At 55.8% G+C, this 17353-nt stretch overlaps 2 protein-coding genes across 3 annotated transcripts in view; both read left to right on the forward strand.

Moving 5' to 3' along the window:
• The window catches only part of RNF213 (ring finger protein 213), a 47238-nt gene extending 44484 nt beyond the window's left edge, over positions 1–2754 (forward strand). Inside the window, exons 64-67 of the mRNA XM_027725367.2 lie at positions 134–331; positions 1085–1174; positions 1276–1454; positions 2043–2754. Of these exons, the coding sequence (XP_027581168.2) occupies positions 134–331; positions 1085–1174; positions 1276–1454; positions 2043–2196 (621 nt within the window). The 3' untranslated portion in view covers positions 2197–2754. The remainder of the gene's footprint in view (positions 1–133; positions 332–1084; positions 1175–1275; positions 1455–2042) is intronic.
• Positions 2755–3467: 713 nt separating this feature from the next.
• Positions 3468–16755, forward strand: ENDOV (endonuclease V). Of its 2 annotated transcripts, none has more exons than XM_027725340.2 (9): positions 3468–3527; positions 3712–3883; positions 5339–5473; positions 5857–5896; positions 5998–6110; positions 6220–6288; positions 6891–7019; positions 10576–10652; positions 11682–16755. In XM_027725340.2, exons 1-9 carry the CDS (start codon positions 3493–3495, stop codon positions 11722–11724), a joined length of 813 nt encoding a protein of 270 aa, XP_027581141.1. In that variant the 5' UTR covers positions 3468–3492; the 3' UTR covers positions 11725–16755. The 2 variants fall into 2 exon arrangements, with proteins under 2 accessions (XP_027581141.1, XP_039246190.1); XM_039390256.1 differs by having other exon boundaries at positions 11685–16755.
• The last annotated feature ends 598 nt before the right edge of the window (positions 16756–17353 follow it).

Genomic DNA, 17353 nt, shown 5'->3' on the forward strand with positions numbered 1-17353 from the left:
AAAGGAAAGGGAGACAGTTCAGCATTTCGGTGTCCTACATCTGAGGTTCTGTCCTTTTCCATGAGTTTAGCAACTTGAGCAGCGATAAGGAATGGCTCTAAACTAATATTAGCTCTGACTTCCTGGTTTTCAGAGTGCTCTGCCCAGTTCTGCGATGAACATGATCAGTGGGGAGCTGCAGTCCTACAGTGATGTCTGTGATGCTCTGTCCCTCACTGAAATCACCCTGGGCTTCCTGGCCATGGCTGGGGAGAATGCTGAGATGCCACTGACTGACTACATTGAACAAGTTCTGCAGATGGGGGACCAGACAAACCCTCATGTTCTGCAGGTGAGTCCTGAGGGCACAGCTCTGATTCTTACAGGGTAAAATCTGCACTGGTTTATGCTAAATCCAGCCAGTGTGACCTTCAAGCCCAGCAAAAGTTTAGCTTGACAGGGTGATTGAATTCCCTCCCTACCACATTCAACAGTGAGAGGGAAGCAATTTTCACTCCCACTGCAACCACTGTTTGCAAGGTGGGAGCACCTGACAGCTTGTGATGCTCAGCAGGTTCCTGCAACCCTCCAGAAAGGTCAGGTGCAGGAGGTGCAGAAGGTCAGGCTCCTCTGTAGATCCAGGCTCTGACAGCACGGGAAGGAGAAGGATCAATGGAGTGTCAGCAGAATTATTGCAGTGCTAAAACTGAGCAAAGGGAGAACTTCAGATCTGAGTCAGCTCCTGGTGACACTGGCCTGGTGCTGAGCAGGGCTGAAACCATCCCTTTGTCTCTCTAAACTGGTGATGGGGAAGGTTTTTTATCTCCTAATGAGTGTGAAGAGAGGCCAGGGCAAAGGCACTATGTTGTGACCAGTGCATGTGACAGCCCTATGACTTTCCCACTCCCTTTCACGGTACCAAACAGATGGATTATTGAAGGCAAAATGGGGAAAGGGGGAGAGAGGCCTGTTGCAGGCAGGCTATAACCAGGTTAAAGGGCTGGATGAACTCTCTGCTGCTGAGCTGTGACCTGCCTGGGTAGAGCAGGCTGGGGACAGGCTCCCAAAGCCATCCCTTACATCTGTGTCTGTGTTTTTGTTGCAGGCCCTCAGACGATGTCACCTCAAACACAGCATAGCCCTGTGGCAGCTCCTCTCCACCCGCAAATCCGAGCAGCTGCTGCGCCTCAGAAGGGTATGACACCCCCAGAACTCTGACCAGCTCCTCCTCTGCTCTCAAGGAGCCTGCTCAAATGTGTCTGTCTGGTTGTCTTTTTCCCCTCGCTGTGTTTTTAGGATCCTTTTGCAGACGTCAGTCGCGACTACAAAGCTGAGCTCAGTCCAGAGATTGCCAAGCTCCTCCACACCTTCCTCGTCCACTCGAGGCTGGAAACCTTCCTGCAGGAGCTCCATGAAATGATTGTCTTGAAGCTGAGACGTGCCCAAGCTGTGGATGAATTCAGACCCAAGTGGAGGTAAGAGTTACGCAGCCCAAACCCACCACAGTTGTTAACTGAGGCTTCTCTGCCTCTGAGAATGCACATGGTGGGAACAGTTCCCTTGGCAAATGCCTGTCCTGTTGGGGGACAGCACAACCAGCAACATTAGAAATATCCAGCTTAGTCCTGAGACACACTGCCCATTTTGGGCATGTATGACTTCCTTTTCCATGAGCTGTTTCGGGAGCACCTCTGGAATACACCAGGAGCTGCTGCTCAGGAGCACAAGCACTTCAGCAGGCACTTGGATAGAATCATTATAGAATCACAGGCTCATTAAGGTTGGAAAAGACCGCCAAGATCATCAAGCCCAACCTTCCAGGAGGAGCCCACTCAGCTCTCACAGGCACACCTTGGCCTCTCAGCTCAGTTCTGCCCTGCAGCCTCCCCTTGCTGGGTCCTGCAGCCTCTCTGTAAATCCAACAGGCTGTTTAACCCTCCTCACTACAAACACACCTGTTAAACTGTGTGTATTTAGTATTTTTGGTGGTGGGAATACACGAATATTACATGGCACTTGTGGTTTGCTGTAGCTGTTAATGCTACTTCTGCTCTGTTTTCCAGCCTGAAGGAATCACTCCTGCCTTACCTTGATGCCAAAGACTCTGAATTAGCTACAGAGCTGCAAGAGACATTCCCAGATGAGATTCTTCTCTCTCATGCAATTGCTACCTGGAAAGCAGCTGCTCGTTTCAAACGAGAGCGCAGGGAAAGTTAGGAAAAGGCCACTGCCAGGAATGTTGGTGCCACAACACCCAGGGGTGGCGATTCGGGAATGGTGGGGGGTTTGTTTTGGATTTGTTGATTTGCTTTTTGGGTTTGGGGTTGTTGTTTTTTACTAACTTCAGTAGCAAAGACATGATGTGGAGCTGCTTCTGTGCAGCAGGAGGATGAAACAGAACCAGCAGCTGCGTGTGAATCGTGGACAACCACAACCCCAGACCCACCTGAGGAAGATGAAGTATTTTTTTACGAACCACTGTGCCCTGGTGCTGGGAAAAGGGATTTATTTTTTCAGTCTGCATTTCTCCCGACACTGGGTTGTCAGCAGGATGCAGAACCAGCTCCTTCTCCCAGCTCCCCCTTCCTGCCCAGGTACCTGCTGCTGCCACCTCCTCACTCTGCACCACAGCGGGGCTGGACTGTGAAGGAGAAATGGAACCATGAAGGAAGTGGCTGCTTCACTGTCTTAACCCGGCAGCCCCCGCCTGCCGCCGCCTTGTCCCGGGGCCGGGCCCCGCTGCCCCTGCCCCAATAAAGCTTGTTTAGTTCCTTCTTTGGCTCCTTCCCCGTCTCGTTCTGCCCTGTAGTCCACAGGGACTACTGGGATGCCTCAAGTGGATCATCAGCTCACCCTGGGCTGATCCCCCAGCGTGGGCAGCAGGGCAGGGGCGGTTCTGCCCCTCAGGTGAGACCCCCCTGCAGAGCTGCTCCAGCCCTGGGAACAGCACAGGAGGGACAGGGAGCTGCTGGAGCCAGTCCAGAGGAGGCACCAGGATGCTCAGAGGGATGGAGCAGCTCTGCTGGGAGGAAAGGCTGGGAGAGCTGGGATCATGCAGCCTGGAGAAGAGAAGCTTTGGGGTGACCTGATTGTGGCCTTGCAGGACCTGAAGGGAGACTACAGGAAAGATGGAGAGACTATTTCCAAGGGCCCGGAATGGCAGGACAAGGGGGCATGGCTTCAGCCTGCCAGAGGGGCAGGGTTAGATGGGATATGGGGAAGGAATTCTTGGCTGTGAGGGTGGGGAGGCCCTGGCACAGGTTGCCCAGAGGGGCTGTGGCTGCCCCATCCCTGGAAGTGTCCAAGGCCAGGTTGGATGGGGCTTGGAGCAACCTGGGCCGGTGGAAGGTGTCCCTGCCCGTGGCAGGGGTGAGGTTTAAGTTCCCTCCCAACCCAACCCACTCCATGGTTCCAGGATCCCGTGACACGGTTGCGCCGCGCCCGGAACGGCCGCGCTCGGCCCCGCGTTCCGGGGGACAGTGGCGGGGAGGGACGGGCGGCCCCGCGTCCGCCATGGCCGCCCCGCCCGAGCGGCGCTGCTGGGAACGGTACCGGGGGGACGGGAGGGACGGCCCCGGGGCTGCACCGAGCACAGCCATGGCCACCCTCGGGGAGAGCCCCCGCTGCTCTGCCCCCGGGCGGGGTCTGCGGGCTCCCCGGGGCACCGCTGGCGGGGACGGGGAGTCCTGGGGAAGGGACCCCCCTCTCAGTGCGGCCCCGGGGTCTCTGCAGGGAGCAGGCCCGGCTGAAGGCCGGCGTGGTGGAGCAGGACACGGAGGAGTGGCAGAAAGACCCGAATTTCACCGGGCTGGAGAGAGTGGGAGGTGTGGATTTATCCTACATCAAAGGAGACGACACCAGCGCCTGCGCCTCCCTGGTCGTGCTCAGCTACCCGGCCCTCCAGGTAACTCGGGTGAGCCCCTCGCTCCAGGGCTCTGTCCAGGTGTGCCGGGACACGAGGGGTTTATAGGAGTTCATAGGAAGATTTCACAAAGGCCGTTCCCTGCCGGGGCTGCCCCGCAGGGCATCGCTCAGGTAGCCCGTGTGACAGCCTTGAGCTGAAGGAGGGCAGGGTTAGATGGGATATTGGGAAGAAATTCCACCCTGGGAGGGTGGGGAGGCCCTGGCCCAGGTTTCCCAGAGAAGTTGTGGTTGCCCCATCCCTGGAAGTGTCCAAGGCCAGGTTGGATGGGGCTTGGAGCAACCTGGGCTAGTGGAAGGTGTCCCTGCCCATGGCAGGGGGTGGGACTGGATGAGTTTTAAGGTCCCTTCCAACTTAAACTATTCCATGGTTCTGTGATTCTGGGTTTGTTCAGCAAATCCTCCAATTGTGTGTTCACAAAAAAGATAGAGAAAAAATACATGTAAGGATTTAGACATAAGTTTAGGAAGATGTGATGCAAACAGCTGCTGATCACAAGAGGTTTGTAGGATGGCTGGGAACTCACAAGGTGTCCAGAGACTGGCTTAGTGTCTGCTCAGGGGGGCTGGTACCTCACAAGCCGTGATGAGATGCAGCCCTTGTCACGTACAACACAACAACTGCTTTGGGTCTGTGTTGGAAATAATCAGTGTCAGCCACTTCCCAGAAGGAGCCAAAAGGAGCTGATGTCCCTCAGTGCCTGTGGACAGGGAGAAGTGTTTGTAACACTCAAGTGTGTGAGTTCCTGCTGGGAACCAGCTGATAATATGGGATGGGACTTAGAAAAGTCTTTCCAAATCCGCCATGGATCCCACATCCTACAGTCATTTTACTTGAAATAATAAAATTTTTTGGTCTCTTTCCCAGCTTTCAAAATGATGTAAAAATTATCTTTCACTATAAAAGCTCTAACAAGCAGAGGAATAAAGTTTGATGTTGCTGCTGGGATTTTTATGAGCTGAATTTCAGGTCCTGCTGTGATTCCTGCCTTGCCCTGCCGATCATGTTTTTGTCCTGCCTTACAGGGTTTATTTTGGCCCTTTGGTGCTGCCCTGGCAGGGTGGGGTTCCTGCTGGCTCTCAGGAGCTGCCCTGGTTGTGTTCAAGGACTCACTCCCAGGCAGGGCACGGTGTGTCCAGCCCTCTCCTGCCATCAGTCCCCAGTGACACACTGACACAGCCCTGAGCCCTTGGCTCTGTGGGAGAGATCCAGCAGCAGGGATCAGAGGAGGGGACACGAGCCAGAGGAGGAGCCCCTGGCACTCACAGGTCGCTGTCTCCTCCTGCTCCAGGTGCTGTAGGAGGATTTTGTTGCTGTCTCCTCCTGCTCCAGGAGGATTTTATCACTGTCTCCTCCTGCTCCAGGTGCTGTAGGAGGATTTTGTTGCTGTCTCCTCCTGCTCCAGGAGGATTTTGTCTCTGTCTCCCCCTGCTCCAGGTGCTGTACGAGGATTGCCGGATGGTGGCCGTCACTGCCCCCTACGTGGCTGGATTCCTGGCCTTCCGAGAGGTCCCTTTCCTGGTGGAAGCTGTTCAGAGACTTCAGCAGGAGGAGCCCAAGCTCAGACCTCAGGTGTGCTGTGTTTCCTTGTCCCAAGCTGAGGTGTCCTGTGGGCACAGAGTCCTGCTGAAAGGTGTTCTCCCTCTGGAGACCGCACTGGATGCTCTCCACGGGTGTGTTGGAGCATCCGTTGTCCCTTCCTTAGGGAGCAGGGATGTGGGGCCAAGAGCAGCCAGGCCTCCTGTGGCAGCAGGAGCCCTGCTGTGTGTGCAGGACACTGGTACCACTGAGAGCTCACACTGCTGGTTTGGAGTCAGGCACAGGCAGCACCCCAGGAAGAGCCTTACAGAGAGAATTAAAGAACTGAGAGAGACTTCTCCTTCCTCCCGGAGCCAACATCACTGATTGCTCCTTGGAGTGCTCAGGAAGTAACATTTCTGCTTTGGCTTTTTCAGGTGCTTCTGGTAGATGGGAATGGGCTGCTCCATCACAGAGGTAGGCTGTTCCTGAATGGGCCTGCTGTCCTGGTCCCTGTGCTGCCAGTTGGCATTCCAGTTCCCTGGTGTCCTGGGGGTACAGTGGCTCGTTGTTGGCAGGATTTGGTGTGGCCTGTCACCTCGGGGTCCTGACGGATCTGCCGTGCATTGGAGTGGCCAAGAACCTCCTGCAGGTGGATGGCTTGGCCAGGGATGAGCTGCACAGGGAGCAGGTTAGGCCAGGCTGGGAATTTATTTCTGCTCTTTAATATCCCAAGGGATCTGGCACAGCTACATACAAATACATCCTAACAACCTGACCTGGTGTGTGTTTATCCCTAGATTCGTTCCCTGCAGAGGTCAGGAGATACATTCCCATTGACAGGCACTTCAGGGAGAGTCCTGGGCATGGTAAGCTGTGGGGGGTTCCCTGAACACTTGGCCATGAGGATGTTGTTTCCATAGTGGGGCTATCTCAGTGATCCCAGTTCAGGAAGGCAGGTGTGAACAGGGACCAGTAACACTTCCAGCCCCTTCCTGAGAGCTCAGATGTTCGTAGAGAGTTGCCAGTTCAGGTGTTGGGTACAATCACGTCTGTGGCTGTGGCACCTGAGGTGCTTTGGCACCCCTGCGTGTGCACTCCAATCAGGGAGAGGTGCCAATTCCCTGGCAGTTCACCAGGATGCAGTATGGGAGCATCTGACTCAGAGGAGAACAGGAACAGGCAGATGTTAGAGACTTCCTGTGTCTGGTGTCAGTCTGCACTGGCACGTGTCCCTGCATCCCAGAGGAGTGTGAGGTGTTTGGGGAAGGGCCACAGGGGTCCAGAGGGACAAACAGTCCCTGTGAGGAGACACTGGGATGGAGAAGAGCTTCAGGAAGGCTGGGAATTGCAGACACAGAGCCACCACCCCACCCTCTGAGGGCGACTGCCTGGCTCATAATTCACCTGCCCCTCTGTGTGTTCTAAGGGAGCCTGTTGGGTGCTTAGTCTCTCGTTTCTGAACGCCCAGGTGCTGCGGAGCTACAACAACAGCTCGAAGCCCCTGTACATCTCCGTGGGGCACAGGGTGAGCCTGGACACAGCCGTGCGCCTCGTCAGGTCCTGCTGCAGGTACCGCGTCCCGGAGCCCATCCGGCAGGTACGGCCCCGGGGCTGGGGGGAGGCAGGCCTGGAGCAGGGCAGCAGGGAGCAGGGGGGCTGTGTTTGCCAAGCCTGTGGTGTGTTGCAGAGCCTCCTCTGCTGCTGACACCCTTCTGCTGGGCTGTTCTCCCAGCCCGTGATCACGTTCCCGTGGCCGTGCTTGTCCTCCTGACGCAGTGCCCGGCAGCCCTCCCAGCCCTGACTGATTTCCTGGTTCCTCTCTGCAGCCAGCTCCCGTGGTGCTGCTGTTCATCCACAGGAGCCGGGAATGCAGCTTTCCTGGGCACTTGGAGCCCAGCACAGCCCGCAGTGCTGCTCCTCTGGGCTTTTCCCCGCTGCCGCACTCCGGCCGGAGCCGCGGGCCCAGCCAGCAGGGGACAGCACTGGATCACTGTCACCGAGCCACAGCTGCCACCAGGGCTCAGCCTTGGCTGATTAAATCGTAGCAGAGCTTCAGGAAATGCTCTGGAGAAGCATAAAGACTTCAGGACTTCTGGCCTGGCAAGTGCTTCCCTTCTCCTGGGGTCACTGCTGTCGGTGGCTCCACAACCCAGATCTACAAGGGCCTGCTCAGGTGTCCCTGTTCCTAATGCTGCCCTGGTACAGCCCACTGGCATTGCTGCTGTGCTGGTTGGGTGTTGGGGGTCTGCCCACCTGTGCAGCCCCCCCAGAGCAGTGCTGGGGTGACCCTGCTGAGGGCTCTGTGCCAGAGCTGCTCACGGGCACCGTGGTGTTCTCTGGGCACTGAGTCTCTACTCAGAAACCAGAGGCAAATCTTACACCTTGGAGCAAAGCAAGCCTCGAGGTGTCCATAGCAGAGCTGGAGTTTCTAATCTCATCCCCAGTACCTGCCAGACAGGAGGAGGCTGGGGGAGCTCCTTATGTAATCTCCAGCCAGGGACAGATGCCTCTGCAGAGCTCCGAGCCAGCTCTGCAGCTCGGCGTGTTCAAAGGGAAGGGAAAAGCATTCCCTTTGGAAACAAAAAGGTGTCTTGGAGCTTTTCATCACCCTCGTTTCGCTTCCAGCTATCTCCAGGATTTGCTAATGTTCGGAGAATCTTCCAGTTCTCTGTGACCTTTTTCTTAGAGTGATGGAGTGAATTATTGTCAAGAGATGAAAAATCCAAAGGGAGTGTGTTTACTGTAGAGGGAGATAAGGACACTTAAACCTTTCCATGGGACTTGTCCCTGCTGCAGTTCCTCTGTGTGGTGACTGTCGCAGATCTTGGCACAGGGCAGACCTGGAAGCCTCAGCTCTTGAGCACCTGAAGCTGGAGTTAGGAAGTAGAAGGCTGTGGAGAATCCTGCCATGGATGGCTGACTTGGCCAGGACAAGCTTGCAGACCTGATGGGTGATGTGCTCATGGCTTTCCCAGTGTTGTGAAAGACCTGTGGATCATCAGCTCCTGGTTTGTAAGTTCTGGCAGCCCTGGAAGTGAAATGCTATGTGAGAGCTCAGCTGCCCACGCCTCCTGAGGCTGTGGTGGTGGTTTGTGTGAGGGCAGCATGTGCAGTGCTGTGCAACTGCTGTGGGAACTCAGATCTGCTCTCCCAGAGGCAGGGCTGGCCAGTCTATGGTAGGGGATGTGGTGCTTCTTGGGAATGCAGTGCTATCCAGGCAGGAATCAGAACAGCTCGATTTGCATTCAGCCCACAGTGTGGTCGTGCTGCCAAGGAACTGGCTGTGGTGCAGGTGAGCAAAGTGATCTCTCAGAGAGACCAGAGGGAATTCATTGTCACCTACAATCATATTTACATCCTACTTAGTCCTTACTCCACGTGCCAGTGCCAGGCCCATCTGGGAGAAATGTGCTTGCATGGGGTGATCTCTGCCCAGCCAGCTTGTGAGGTTCTGCACAGACCTGCACAGGTCATTCAGAGCTCCCAGGCAGGAATTGGGGTAGGCAGGAGCTGTCATCCCAGAAAAGTAAGCACAGCACTCAATGTGAGTGGCCCTGAACAGTACCAAGCCCTGCAGAGACCTGCCCTTGCCTCCTCCTGGCAGGGGCCAGAATCCCCCTCCAGTGCTCATCCATACTCCAGGTCTGGAGTCCCAGGATCCCTGTGCACAGAAGGGAGACAGAAGCTGTTCGCTCTCTCCGGCTGACAGGGATTGCACTGGGACCCTGCTCTGCTCTCTGGTGCAGGTTCCTGGTTAGCTGCTCACCAAACACCCGCTCACTTGGTGATCCTTCAGCTCCTGCTGGCCTCGTGCCTGCCCAGCTAGTTCCTGCTGGCTCAGGAAGGGGCTGATGGGACAGCCTGGTGTTGCTCCAGCCCACCAGGAAGGACAGAAGGAGGCCTGCAGGTCACTTCCTGTGAAACAGTAAACACGTGCCCTCAGGATAAGTGAGAGACAAGCCATGAGCCCTCTCCTCTGAGAGTGGGTGTCGGTCTCTGGAATCCTGAGACTCCAGCTCCCTTTGGGTGTACCCCCTGCAGTCTTGCAGTGTGCACAGGGATCACCACTGCCCCTCAGAAAACAGACAAAGCAACAATTCCAAAGCCAGCACTATCCCCTCTGAAAATAGCCCAAATCTGTGAGGATTATTACAGGGCAGTGATCCATCTTATTGATTAGCCTGTGGTTAATCACCAGGATAAGCTGACTCCAGCACTGCACTAGGAGTGAGCACTGGCTGGGAACTGCCACCTAATCAAGCATCAGCTGATGTTCTCAGCAGAACGTGGCTGGGGTTTTTCTTCCCTAGAAAAATAGTTGGTAGCTGTGCCTCCTGCTCCTTGGTGTCCCCGTAGGGACTATCGAGCAGCCTCCTTCCCTGGTTATAAAATACATCACGTAATCGCTTATCCTGAAGAGTGATCAAAGTTATTTGTCAGTTCAGTTATGAAACTGTCCAATTATAGAGAGAAGGGAAAAAAATCTCCCAAACAAACCACCCCTTATGTAACTCTCTCTCATTCTCAGCTGGCAGGATGGCTCTGCAGTTGTGGAGCAGGTTCCAGCAGCAGCAGGAACAGCCTCCACCCAGGGCTCTGGGGCTGAGGGGTGTGGGGGCTGCTTGGGGTGCAGGAGAGGCTCCTCAGGGGCAGCACAGTGGTGAGAGCAGCAAATGCTTCAAGGACAGCCACCAGGGATGTGTTAACCCACTTTCTGAGCATCATCACTGCATGCTGTGAAGCTTTTCCAGCTGGGAAGGTCACATCCTGCTTTTTAAGTGGAGAGAGACACTCTGCCTTTAAGGTGGGGCACAGCAGCTGCTCTGAAATGTCACAATGTGTTTGGGAAAGAAGTTTCTGAAAAAGAAAAAAACTTTGAGGGACTGTAAAAATCAACTGCTGGTTCTCAAAGTTATCCAAGAGCCTGGGATGTGCTTGTCATGGCATTGGAGAGTCTTCTGCTCAGGGGGACAAGAACACCCAGTGAATGTCAAGCAGTGCTTTCTTACAGCTCTTGGGATGTTGTCAGTGCTGTCCTTGCCCCAAGCTGTCCTGCCTTGCTGGAACACAACCATCCAGTGTTCCTGGGCACACTGGGAGGCTCCAGCTGGGCTGGTCAGACTATTCCCACCCGTTTTCCTCCTTGGTTCCAGGCTGACATCAGATCGAGGGAGTACATTCGGAAGCAGCTGTGTGCACCACTGGAGGCCAGACCTGCCAGGCCAGAGAGGTGGGTGTGTGGGCAGCCCAGCAGGTGCCTTTCCAAAGGGGATCTGCTCATGGAATGAGCTGCAGTAATGGCATTAAAGGGCCAGGAGGGGTAACAAGGTGAGCTCAAGTGACATGTGCTGCCTGCAGAAAGGGTGGTTTCTGGTCAGTGTGGCCATGCTGCTTCACACGTTTCTCCCTCACAGCACCGTGTCCTGAGCTGGGCAAGGTCAGTGGGGATTTGGTCTTTTTTTGGCACCGGTGATCAGCAAAGCACTAACGCCTACAGGTGTGACATGAGGGTGGACAGAAATACCTTCAGGGAGCTGGTTTTGGCCTCTGGATCTCAGGGGAGGGTCAGACTCCCCCACTCTTGCATAACATGGGCCAGTGGGTGCTCAGTTTATTGGTGTAAACCCATGGCAAGCCCTCTGAGGTGCAGGAGCTCCTCGAGTTGTGACCATCCTGCCTCTCTTGCAAAGTTCACAGGAGTGTTGTTGGGTTCCCTCAGACCCACAGCAGGACCAGGCTGGACAGGTGCTTGATGGCCATGACCCCAGAGCTGCTCAGGGCTGAGCCACGTGTGTCAGGGCTCCAGGGTCCTGAGGGACCAGAAGGAGTGAAGGGGGCTGGTGGTGGCAGTGGGGGATTAACGCTGGGTGAGGCAGCTCTTACGGATTCCTTGGGACCCCTGGGTGGTGCAACTCTCCTGCCCTGCTCAGCTCCTCGACTCCTGAAGTCGTGCACCCAGGAGCAGAAGGAGGGGCTCTCTCTGCTGTGGTGGCAGTTCACAGCATGGCCTGGCCCTGTGAGTGCCAGCCTGGGTGTCCCCTGGTTGTGCCAGGGTTCATCTCTAACCCCTGCCTGCCAGGGCAGAGCTGGAGCTCACCTGGGCTGCTCTGGAGGTTGTGCACCAGAACCCCCAAACTCATTCCATTGGTGATCCTGTATCTCACACCTTGTGTCTGAGCCCCTTTTTCACCAAGTGACTGTTGTTTGGTCTTGTTGGTTTCTACTTTTTTTTGTCTGTGACCCTTGTTCTTTTTCCCAGCAGCAAAAAGGAGGCTGAACTGGAGGATGAATCTGATGCCTGAAGAACCTGCAGGGCTCCTCTTCGCTGGATCCTCTCCCTCAAGGCTGCATTCTGTCGAGTGCAGGGGCCTGGTGCCATCCTGGGGGGCAGAGCCATGCCAGGCCATGTCCCTTGGGACAGTGCCAGCCCTGTGCACGTCCTGGTGGACTGGACTGGCAGAGCAGCTTCTGCTCGAGGATAGTCCTTGCAGCGGTTTCTCAGGGTTTGGTTTTGAGTATTGTTAAAATCTTTGTGTAAGCAAAGGCTCACGTGTAAGTTTGCAGCAACTCACTGGAGTCCTTGAGCAGCTGCAGGAGGTGATTTACAAGGAGCTGTTGAGGCATTTAACCTCCAGAGCTGGCCTGTGGCTCCCACCACACCTCTGTGGCACAGAGAGGGGAACAGCTTCCCCCCATCCCTGCAACCTGTGCTCTCCCATTCCCTTTGCACATCTCTGGGGAGCAGAAGCCCCGTCCCAGCTCTGGCTGGCCCTGGCAGATGGGCAGGGGACACCTGTTCAGGTGTTTGTGTGACTCCAGCGGGGAGGGGACGGAGCCAAGACTTGGCCAAGGGGTTTGGAAGAGGTTTGGGGCTCTGAGCTCCAGGACCTGAGAAGCTTCTGCCTGTTTGGTGTTGTGGGAGCTGCCGTGGGGCCGTGGTGGTGACAGGGGTGACAGTGTCTGTGCCAGAGCCCCACAGTGCTGCCCAGCTCTTCCTGAGGGAAGGATCATCTCAGGGGAAAGGAGAATTTCCCATCAAGGGTGGGGAGGGAGGGAGGTCTCTCCTGATACATCAGTCAGGGTGGCCAGATCCCAGGCTGGAGTTTTTGCCCTGTGGGTGGACTGGGAGCTCTGGTGCCAGGCTGGAAGAAGCTCCTTGTGCCTGTACCTTGGCCCAGCAGCAGCTCAGCTGTTTGTGGAGCTTCTGTGCCCGAATCAATCCTCGACCCTCGTCCAGTCTGCAGGGCCAGAGCTTCTCCTCCCGAGGTTGGAGTCCTGGCTGAGTTTGAGAGGTGGTTCCTGACTGTTCCCAAAGAGCAGCAGGAGCAGAACACGAGCTATGGGAGTTCTTGACATGGCTGTGTGAGATTCCAGCCTAAAGAAAAAGAAGGATGCTTTCCTGGGACTGGGGAAGGGTGCTCAGGTCAGGGCTGTTTAACCTCAATTTTGCATAAATTTCTTGTACAACATTTGTTGTTCTTTTCTCAATCTTGGAGCTGCTCTGGGTGGGGAGGACAAAATCCAGCCCATTCTGCCTGTCTGCTGGGTTGGGGTCTGGGCTGGTTCCTTCTGCACTTCCTCCTGAAACCTGGGTGGGAAAAGGGAGGAAGCAAAAAACCTTGCACCCCCAGGGTCCATCTGGGGAGCTTTGGGGGCCCATCTGAGCAAGTGGTGAAGGGAGGGACAGGTACTGGCAGGGCACTGCCCAAAAGCCCTCACTGACGTGTTTTGAAAGCCAAGGCTGCAGCAGCTGCAGCTCCCAGGCCCCGCCGTCTCCTGGGAAGCCTCAGAGCTGTTTCACAGCAGAGTTTGTTCGTGGGTGGACGGAGACTGGGAAGGGAAAACCGTCTCGGTGGAAGCTGCTCCTTTGATCCCAGGGATGGGGGGGGTTGTGGGGGTTCCTGGCCCAGTATCCCTGCAGGACACTCAGTCTGGCTTAGCAAGGCAGGACTGGCTGTGCACAGCTCTGCTCTGCTGGGCTGGGCACCCCACACCCCCAACTGGGGCTGTTGACCTGGGAGCTCTTACTGGGAGGAATTGGTCTGGCACCTGTCCTGGCTCTTCCCAGGGGCCACAGCACTGCTGTCAGTTCATCCATTCCTTATTCCAACCACACACAAACCAGCGACTTCACCAACCCTGGGGACAGTCCCCTACAGCCTGTCACAGATTTGGGCACAGGTGGCACACTGTGGGCAGGGGCAGCTGTTGCCCACCTCTCTCGGGCAGAACACCAGGGAAATCCGTCTGGAATTGCTCATTACCTTGGCCCAGGCTTTGGCCTGTGCTGGGAGCCACAGGACCAGCCCAGGCTCATCCCTGGATCATCCCACTCCCCCTGCAGATTTATCCCAGCTGTGCTGAAGCCCCTTATTTGGCTCAGCTGTGCCAAAGGCCTGTGGGACTAGGGCAGTTTTGGGATGGCTCTGCTGGAAAGCAGGTTCCCTCAGCACATGGGGCTGTGGCTCCCCCTGACCTGGCTGTGCAGCTGAGTGGGTGAGTGTCTATGGTTTTATTATCTTCCGATCTGTTGGTGATTTTTTTTGTGTGTTTCTGGTTGGTATTTGACAATGAGAAAGTTGGGGAGTGCTGGTTGGGGGAGGTTCTGCAGCCAAAGGTGTGACTTGGGTGGAAGCTCAAGGAATTGAGCCCAGTTTGTCAATAGGAATGTGAGGCTGTGGCTGTTTGAGGTCTGTTGCTGGGAGTTCCCTCTTCCCACTGGGGTCTGGGTGTTCTGATACATGTGGGGTCCATGTGCTCACCCTGTGAGGGACCCAGGGCTGGGGGTGCTGCTGTCCTTGGCTGGCCCAGCAGGGAGTGAGGAAAGAAGCTCAAGTTAAAAAAAACAGACATCAAAAACCCAATCACATGGCTCTGCATCACTGCCCTGACTTCCCTCTGCGTGAGTCTCTGAACTCTTCTCATTCCAGTACAGGTAAACTCGGATGACTCTGGATTAAAGTCACCTGGGTAGGGTTTAGGTGGAGGATGGTGCTGCTGTGCCAGTGGCACCTGGCAGCCCCTGTGCAGCCCTGTTGGAGCTGGGGCTCTGCTCCCCTGGGTTTGGGGTTTGCCTGTGCCATGGGATGCTCTCTCAGCTGCCCAAACCCAGAGTGGTTAAAGGAAAAGACTAATCTTTGTGTTTGGTGTTTGCTTGCGGCTCTTTGGACACAATAAGGGATTAACTTGGTCTTTATCTAATTGGCTTATACCCCTGGGAAGGGAAAATCGCTTTGTAATGCATGAAACCTCTTAATAGAAACTCAGAGAGTGGAGCTTGAGTGTCCTTCGAAGTAAACTCATACATGTCTTGTCCTTTTTAACTCTGACTGCTGGAAATTGGCTGTTCTGGGTGTTAAATTGTTGGGAACCAGAGGAAAATACTTATTACTGACTGGTTGTAAAGCCTTTTGTTATCAGCAGGGGGGCTTTCCTCTTCACTATTTCTATCTGTGACTGTTCAGGAGTCTCTGCAGGGGTCTTTGGCCTTGGTCACCCCTCAGTGCTGCTGGGGAACAGGGTGTGAGTCTGGAGGAGTGCTGGGATCAGGGATGTGGCAGTGATGGCTCTGGCCCAGTCAGGTGATGAATGGTTTGTTCTGCTACAGATTATCTGGATCTGCTTCCCCTGAGTTTTGTGGACACCCAGAGATCAGGAAGGAGGATCCCCACGTGTGCACTGTGTGTCTGGGGTCCCTGGAGAAGGGAGAGAAGATGTCTTAGGATGAAAATCTGTTGTTTGCTGAGTTTCGAGGGAGTCTGGATGAGCAGCTCTGTCACAGGTGTCTGAGGCTGGGTGGGATGAATTCCCACCTCCGTGTCTGGAGCCTGTGGCAGTGTAGGTGCTGCCTGTGAGTTTGTACTGCACGGGTGGAGCTCTGGTGACTCAGGGTTTGTATTTTGGGACACTCATGCTGAGGACGGGGGAAGTGTCTCATTGGGATTTCCCCCCTCCCCACCCCCAATTCTCATCCCTCTCCCCTTTTGGCGTGGTTAGGTGGGTTTAGGAGGGGCTGTTTCTCATGATTGCCCAAATCCTGGTCCAGCTGCAGACTGGCAGCACTGAGCCATGGTCTGGGTGCACCCAGGCAGCTGAGACCCCCTTCGTTCCCACATTCCCAGTGCGTTTGGTGCTGCTGGGGCAGCTGTGTCCCCTTGGCTCTCGGAGCAGGGATGCTGTTCCTCAGCTCTGAGCCTCCATCTCTGGCTGCAAACAGGCATTTTTCGTGTTGGTTCCCTCTGTGGCAGCTGAGCCTTGTCAGGGTGTACAGAGGCCTCTTGGATGCAGTGTCCAGTGCCCATGGACAGTGCCCGGGTGTGCAAAGGGAGCTGGGGGAGCATCATGGCTCCCTTGCAGGATTTTTTTGTCCCTTTGTCCTTTTTTTTGGATTTTCCCTTCCTTTTGTCCTATAAATAGTTCTCCACCCGACTGCCCTTCCCGTTGCTGGTCTGGGCTGATCCTCTCTGATCCTGCTGCAGACACCTCTCACCAGAGCCCTCCCAGCCCCGTGGCTTTATTTTAAGGCCCCATTAATTAAAAGCAAATGAGTGGAATTTCTCTTGACAAGCAAATTAATAGCAAATGAGATAATTATGAGCTGTGTCATTAGGGTGATGGAGCAGCTCGTACAGGGCTCAGCCTGAGCAAGGTGGCAGATCTGGGGGGCACACGGATCTCTCCTGCTGGGGGGCTGGGGCTGTGTCCCCTCCTGAGGGAGGGCAGGGGTGAGGGAGCTCTTGGGCAGCTCAGCAAGGACCCAGTGCTTTGTGGCACCTTCTCCTCCGTCCCCAGGGTCCCGTGTCCCCTGCCCAGAGGAGGCCTGGCTGGCAGGGCTGGGGCCTCCGGGGGCAGAGGTGAAGCCTTGCCCAGGCTGAGTCACCCAAGGAGGGGTCTGGGCTCGGGACCACCAGGAGCCCCATGCCCGGGGGGTGCTGCTGAACGTGCCCTCCTGGCGTGGGTGGCTCTGCCAGAGGCACCGGCACCTCCCGGGCCCTGTTTTGACTGGAGCCGTTTCTCTGATGTGGGAACAGCTCCTGATCGTGCGCTGAGGATGAGGAGGAGCTGATCAGCCAGGCCAGGGAGGGAGGGAGAGCTGCCAGCGGGGAGGGGAGGAAAGGGAGGAGAGGTGGTGCCAGGAGCCGGCTCTGCTCCTGAGCCATCGCTTGGGAGGGAAATGTTCGGCGTCTTCCCGAGGAGCACCATCGCCTGCTAATAAAACATCCAGCAGATTCTTAGGAGAGTGTTCAGGGTCTGTGATGAATCTGGAGGCTTTGTAACTTGCTGGAATGATGATGGGCACCCCCGTGATTAAAGAGCTCTGATTAACACACAAACCTTGTTCGTAATGAGTGGGATTGGGAGGGTTTGGGAAATCCAGCTGGCATATAATGAGGTTACTCCAACAAATTGCTTGGATATCAATTACTCTGCTAGGTAAATGTCACTTTGTTTGCAGTAAACCGGGATCCAATTAATTTGATGTGGTTGTTGCTCCTTCCTGACACTTCTGTGGCCCCAGGGTGGGTGGTGGGGCAGGGCAGGAGCCAGGCTCTACCCCACCCGTGGGAAATCCTAATCCCTTGAGGACAACTTCCCAGCTCTCCTGGTGTTCCACTGAGTCCCCCTCCGCAGCCCGGGGCCGAAGCCCCAGGGTCAGGCAGGGCTGTGTGGTCCCTGCCCGGAGCCTCCTCGAGCCTCCGGCTGCAGGTGGATAAATTCCATTTTGCTGGAAATAACCTCCCCGCGCCGCTGCTGTTCTCCATCCTCCCGCCCGGAATCAGCCGAGCTGCGCTGGGAGCGAGGGGAGCAGCCGAGGGTGCAGGAGCGGTTGGAAAGGAGGGCAGAGCCACAGCGGGAGTGTGGGAGGGACGGTGCCCCTGCCCCAGCTCTCGGGAAGGGCCCTGGATGGCGGGAGTGCGGATGGGGCTGAGG

The sequence above is a fragment of the Pipra filicauda genome, unplaced genomic scaffold (assembly GCF_003945595.2).
Source record: "Pipra filicauda isolate LSUMZ 115617 unplaced genomic scaffold, ASM394559v2 scaffold80_size11013439_pilon, whole genome shotgun sequence".
Classification (NCBI taxonomy): domain Eukaryota; kingdom Metazoa; phylum Chordata; class Aves; order Passeriformes; family Pipridae; genus Pipra; species Pipra filicauda.

What these genes read in the sequence shown, in the direction of transcription:
- ENDOV (XM_027725340.2), top strand. Translation starts at nt 3,493, where the DNA reads ATGGCCGCCCCGCCCGAGCGGCGCTGCTGGGAACG. An exon ending in TCAGCTACCCGGCCCTCCAG is followed by an intron (nt 3,884 to 5,338) that starts GTAACTCGGGTG and finishes CCCCTGCTCCAG; the next exon opens with GTGCTGTACGAGGATTGCCG. An exon ending in CAGGGAGAGTCCTGGGCATG is followed by an intron (nt 6,289 to 6,890) that starts GTAAGCTGTGGG and finishes CTGAACGCCCAG; the next exon opens with GTGCTGCGGAGCTACAACAA.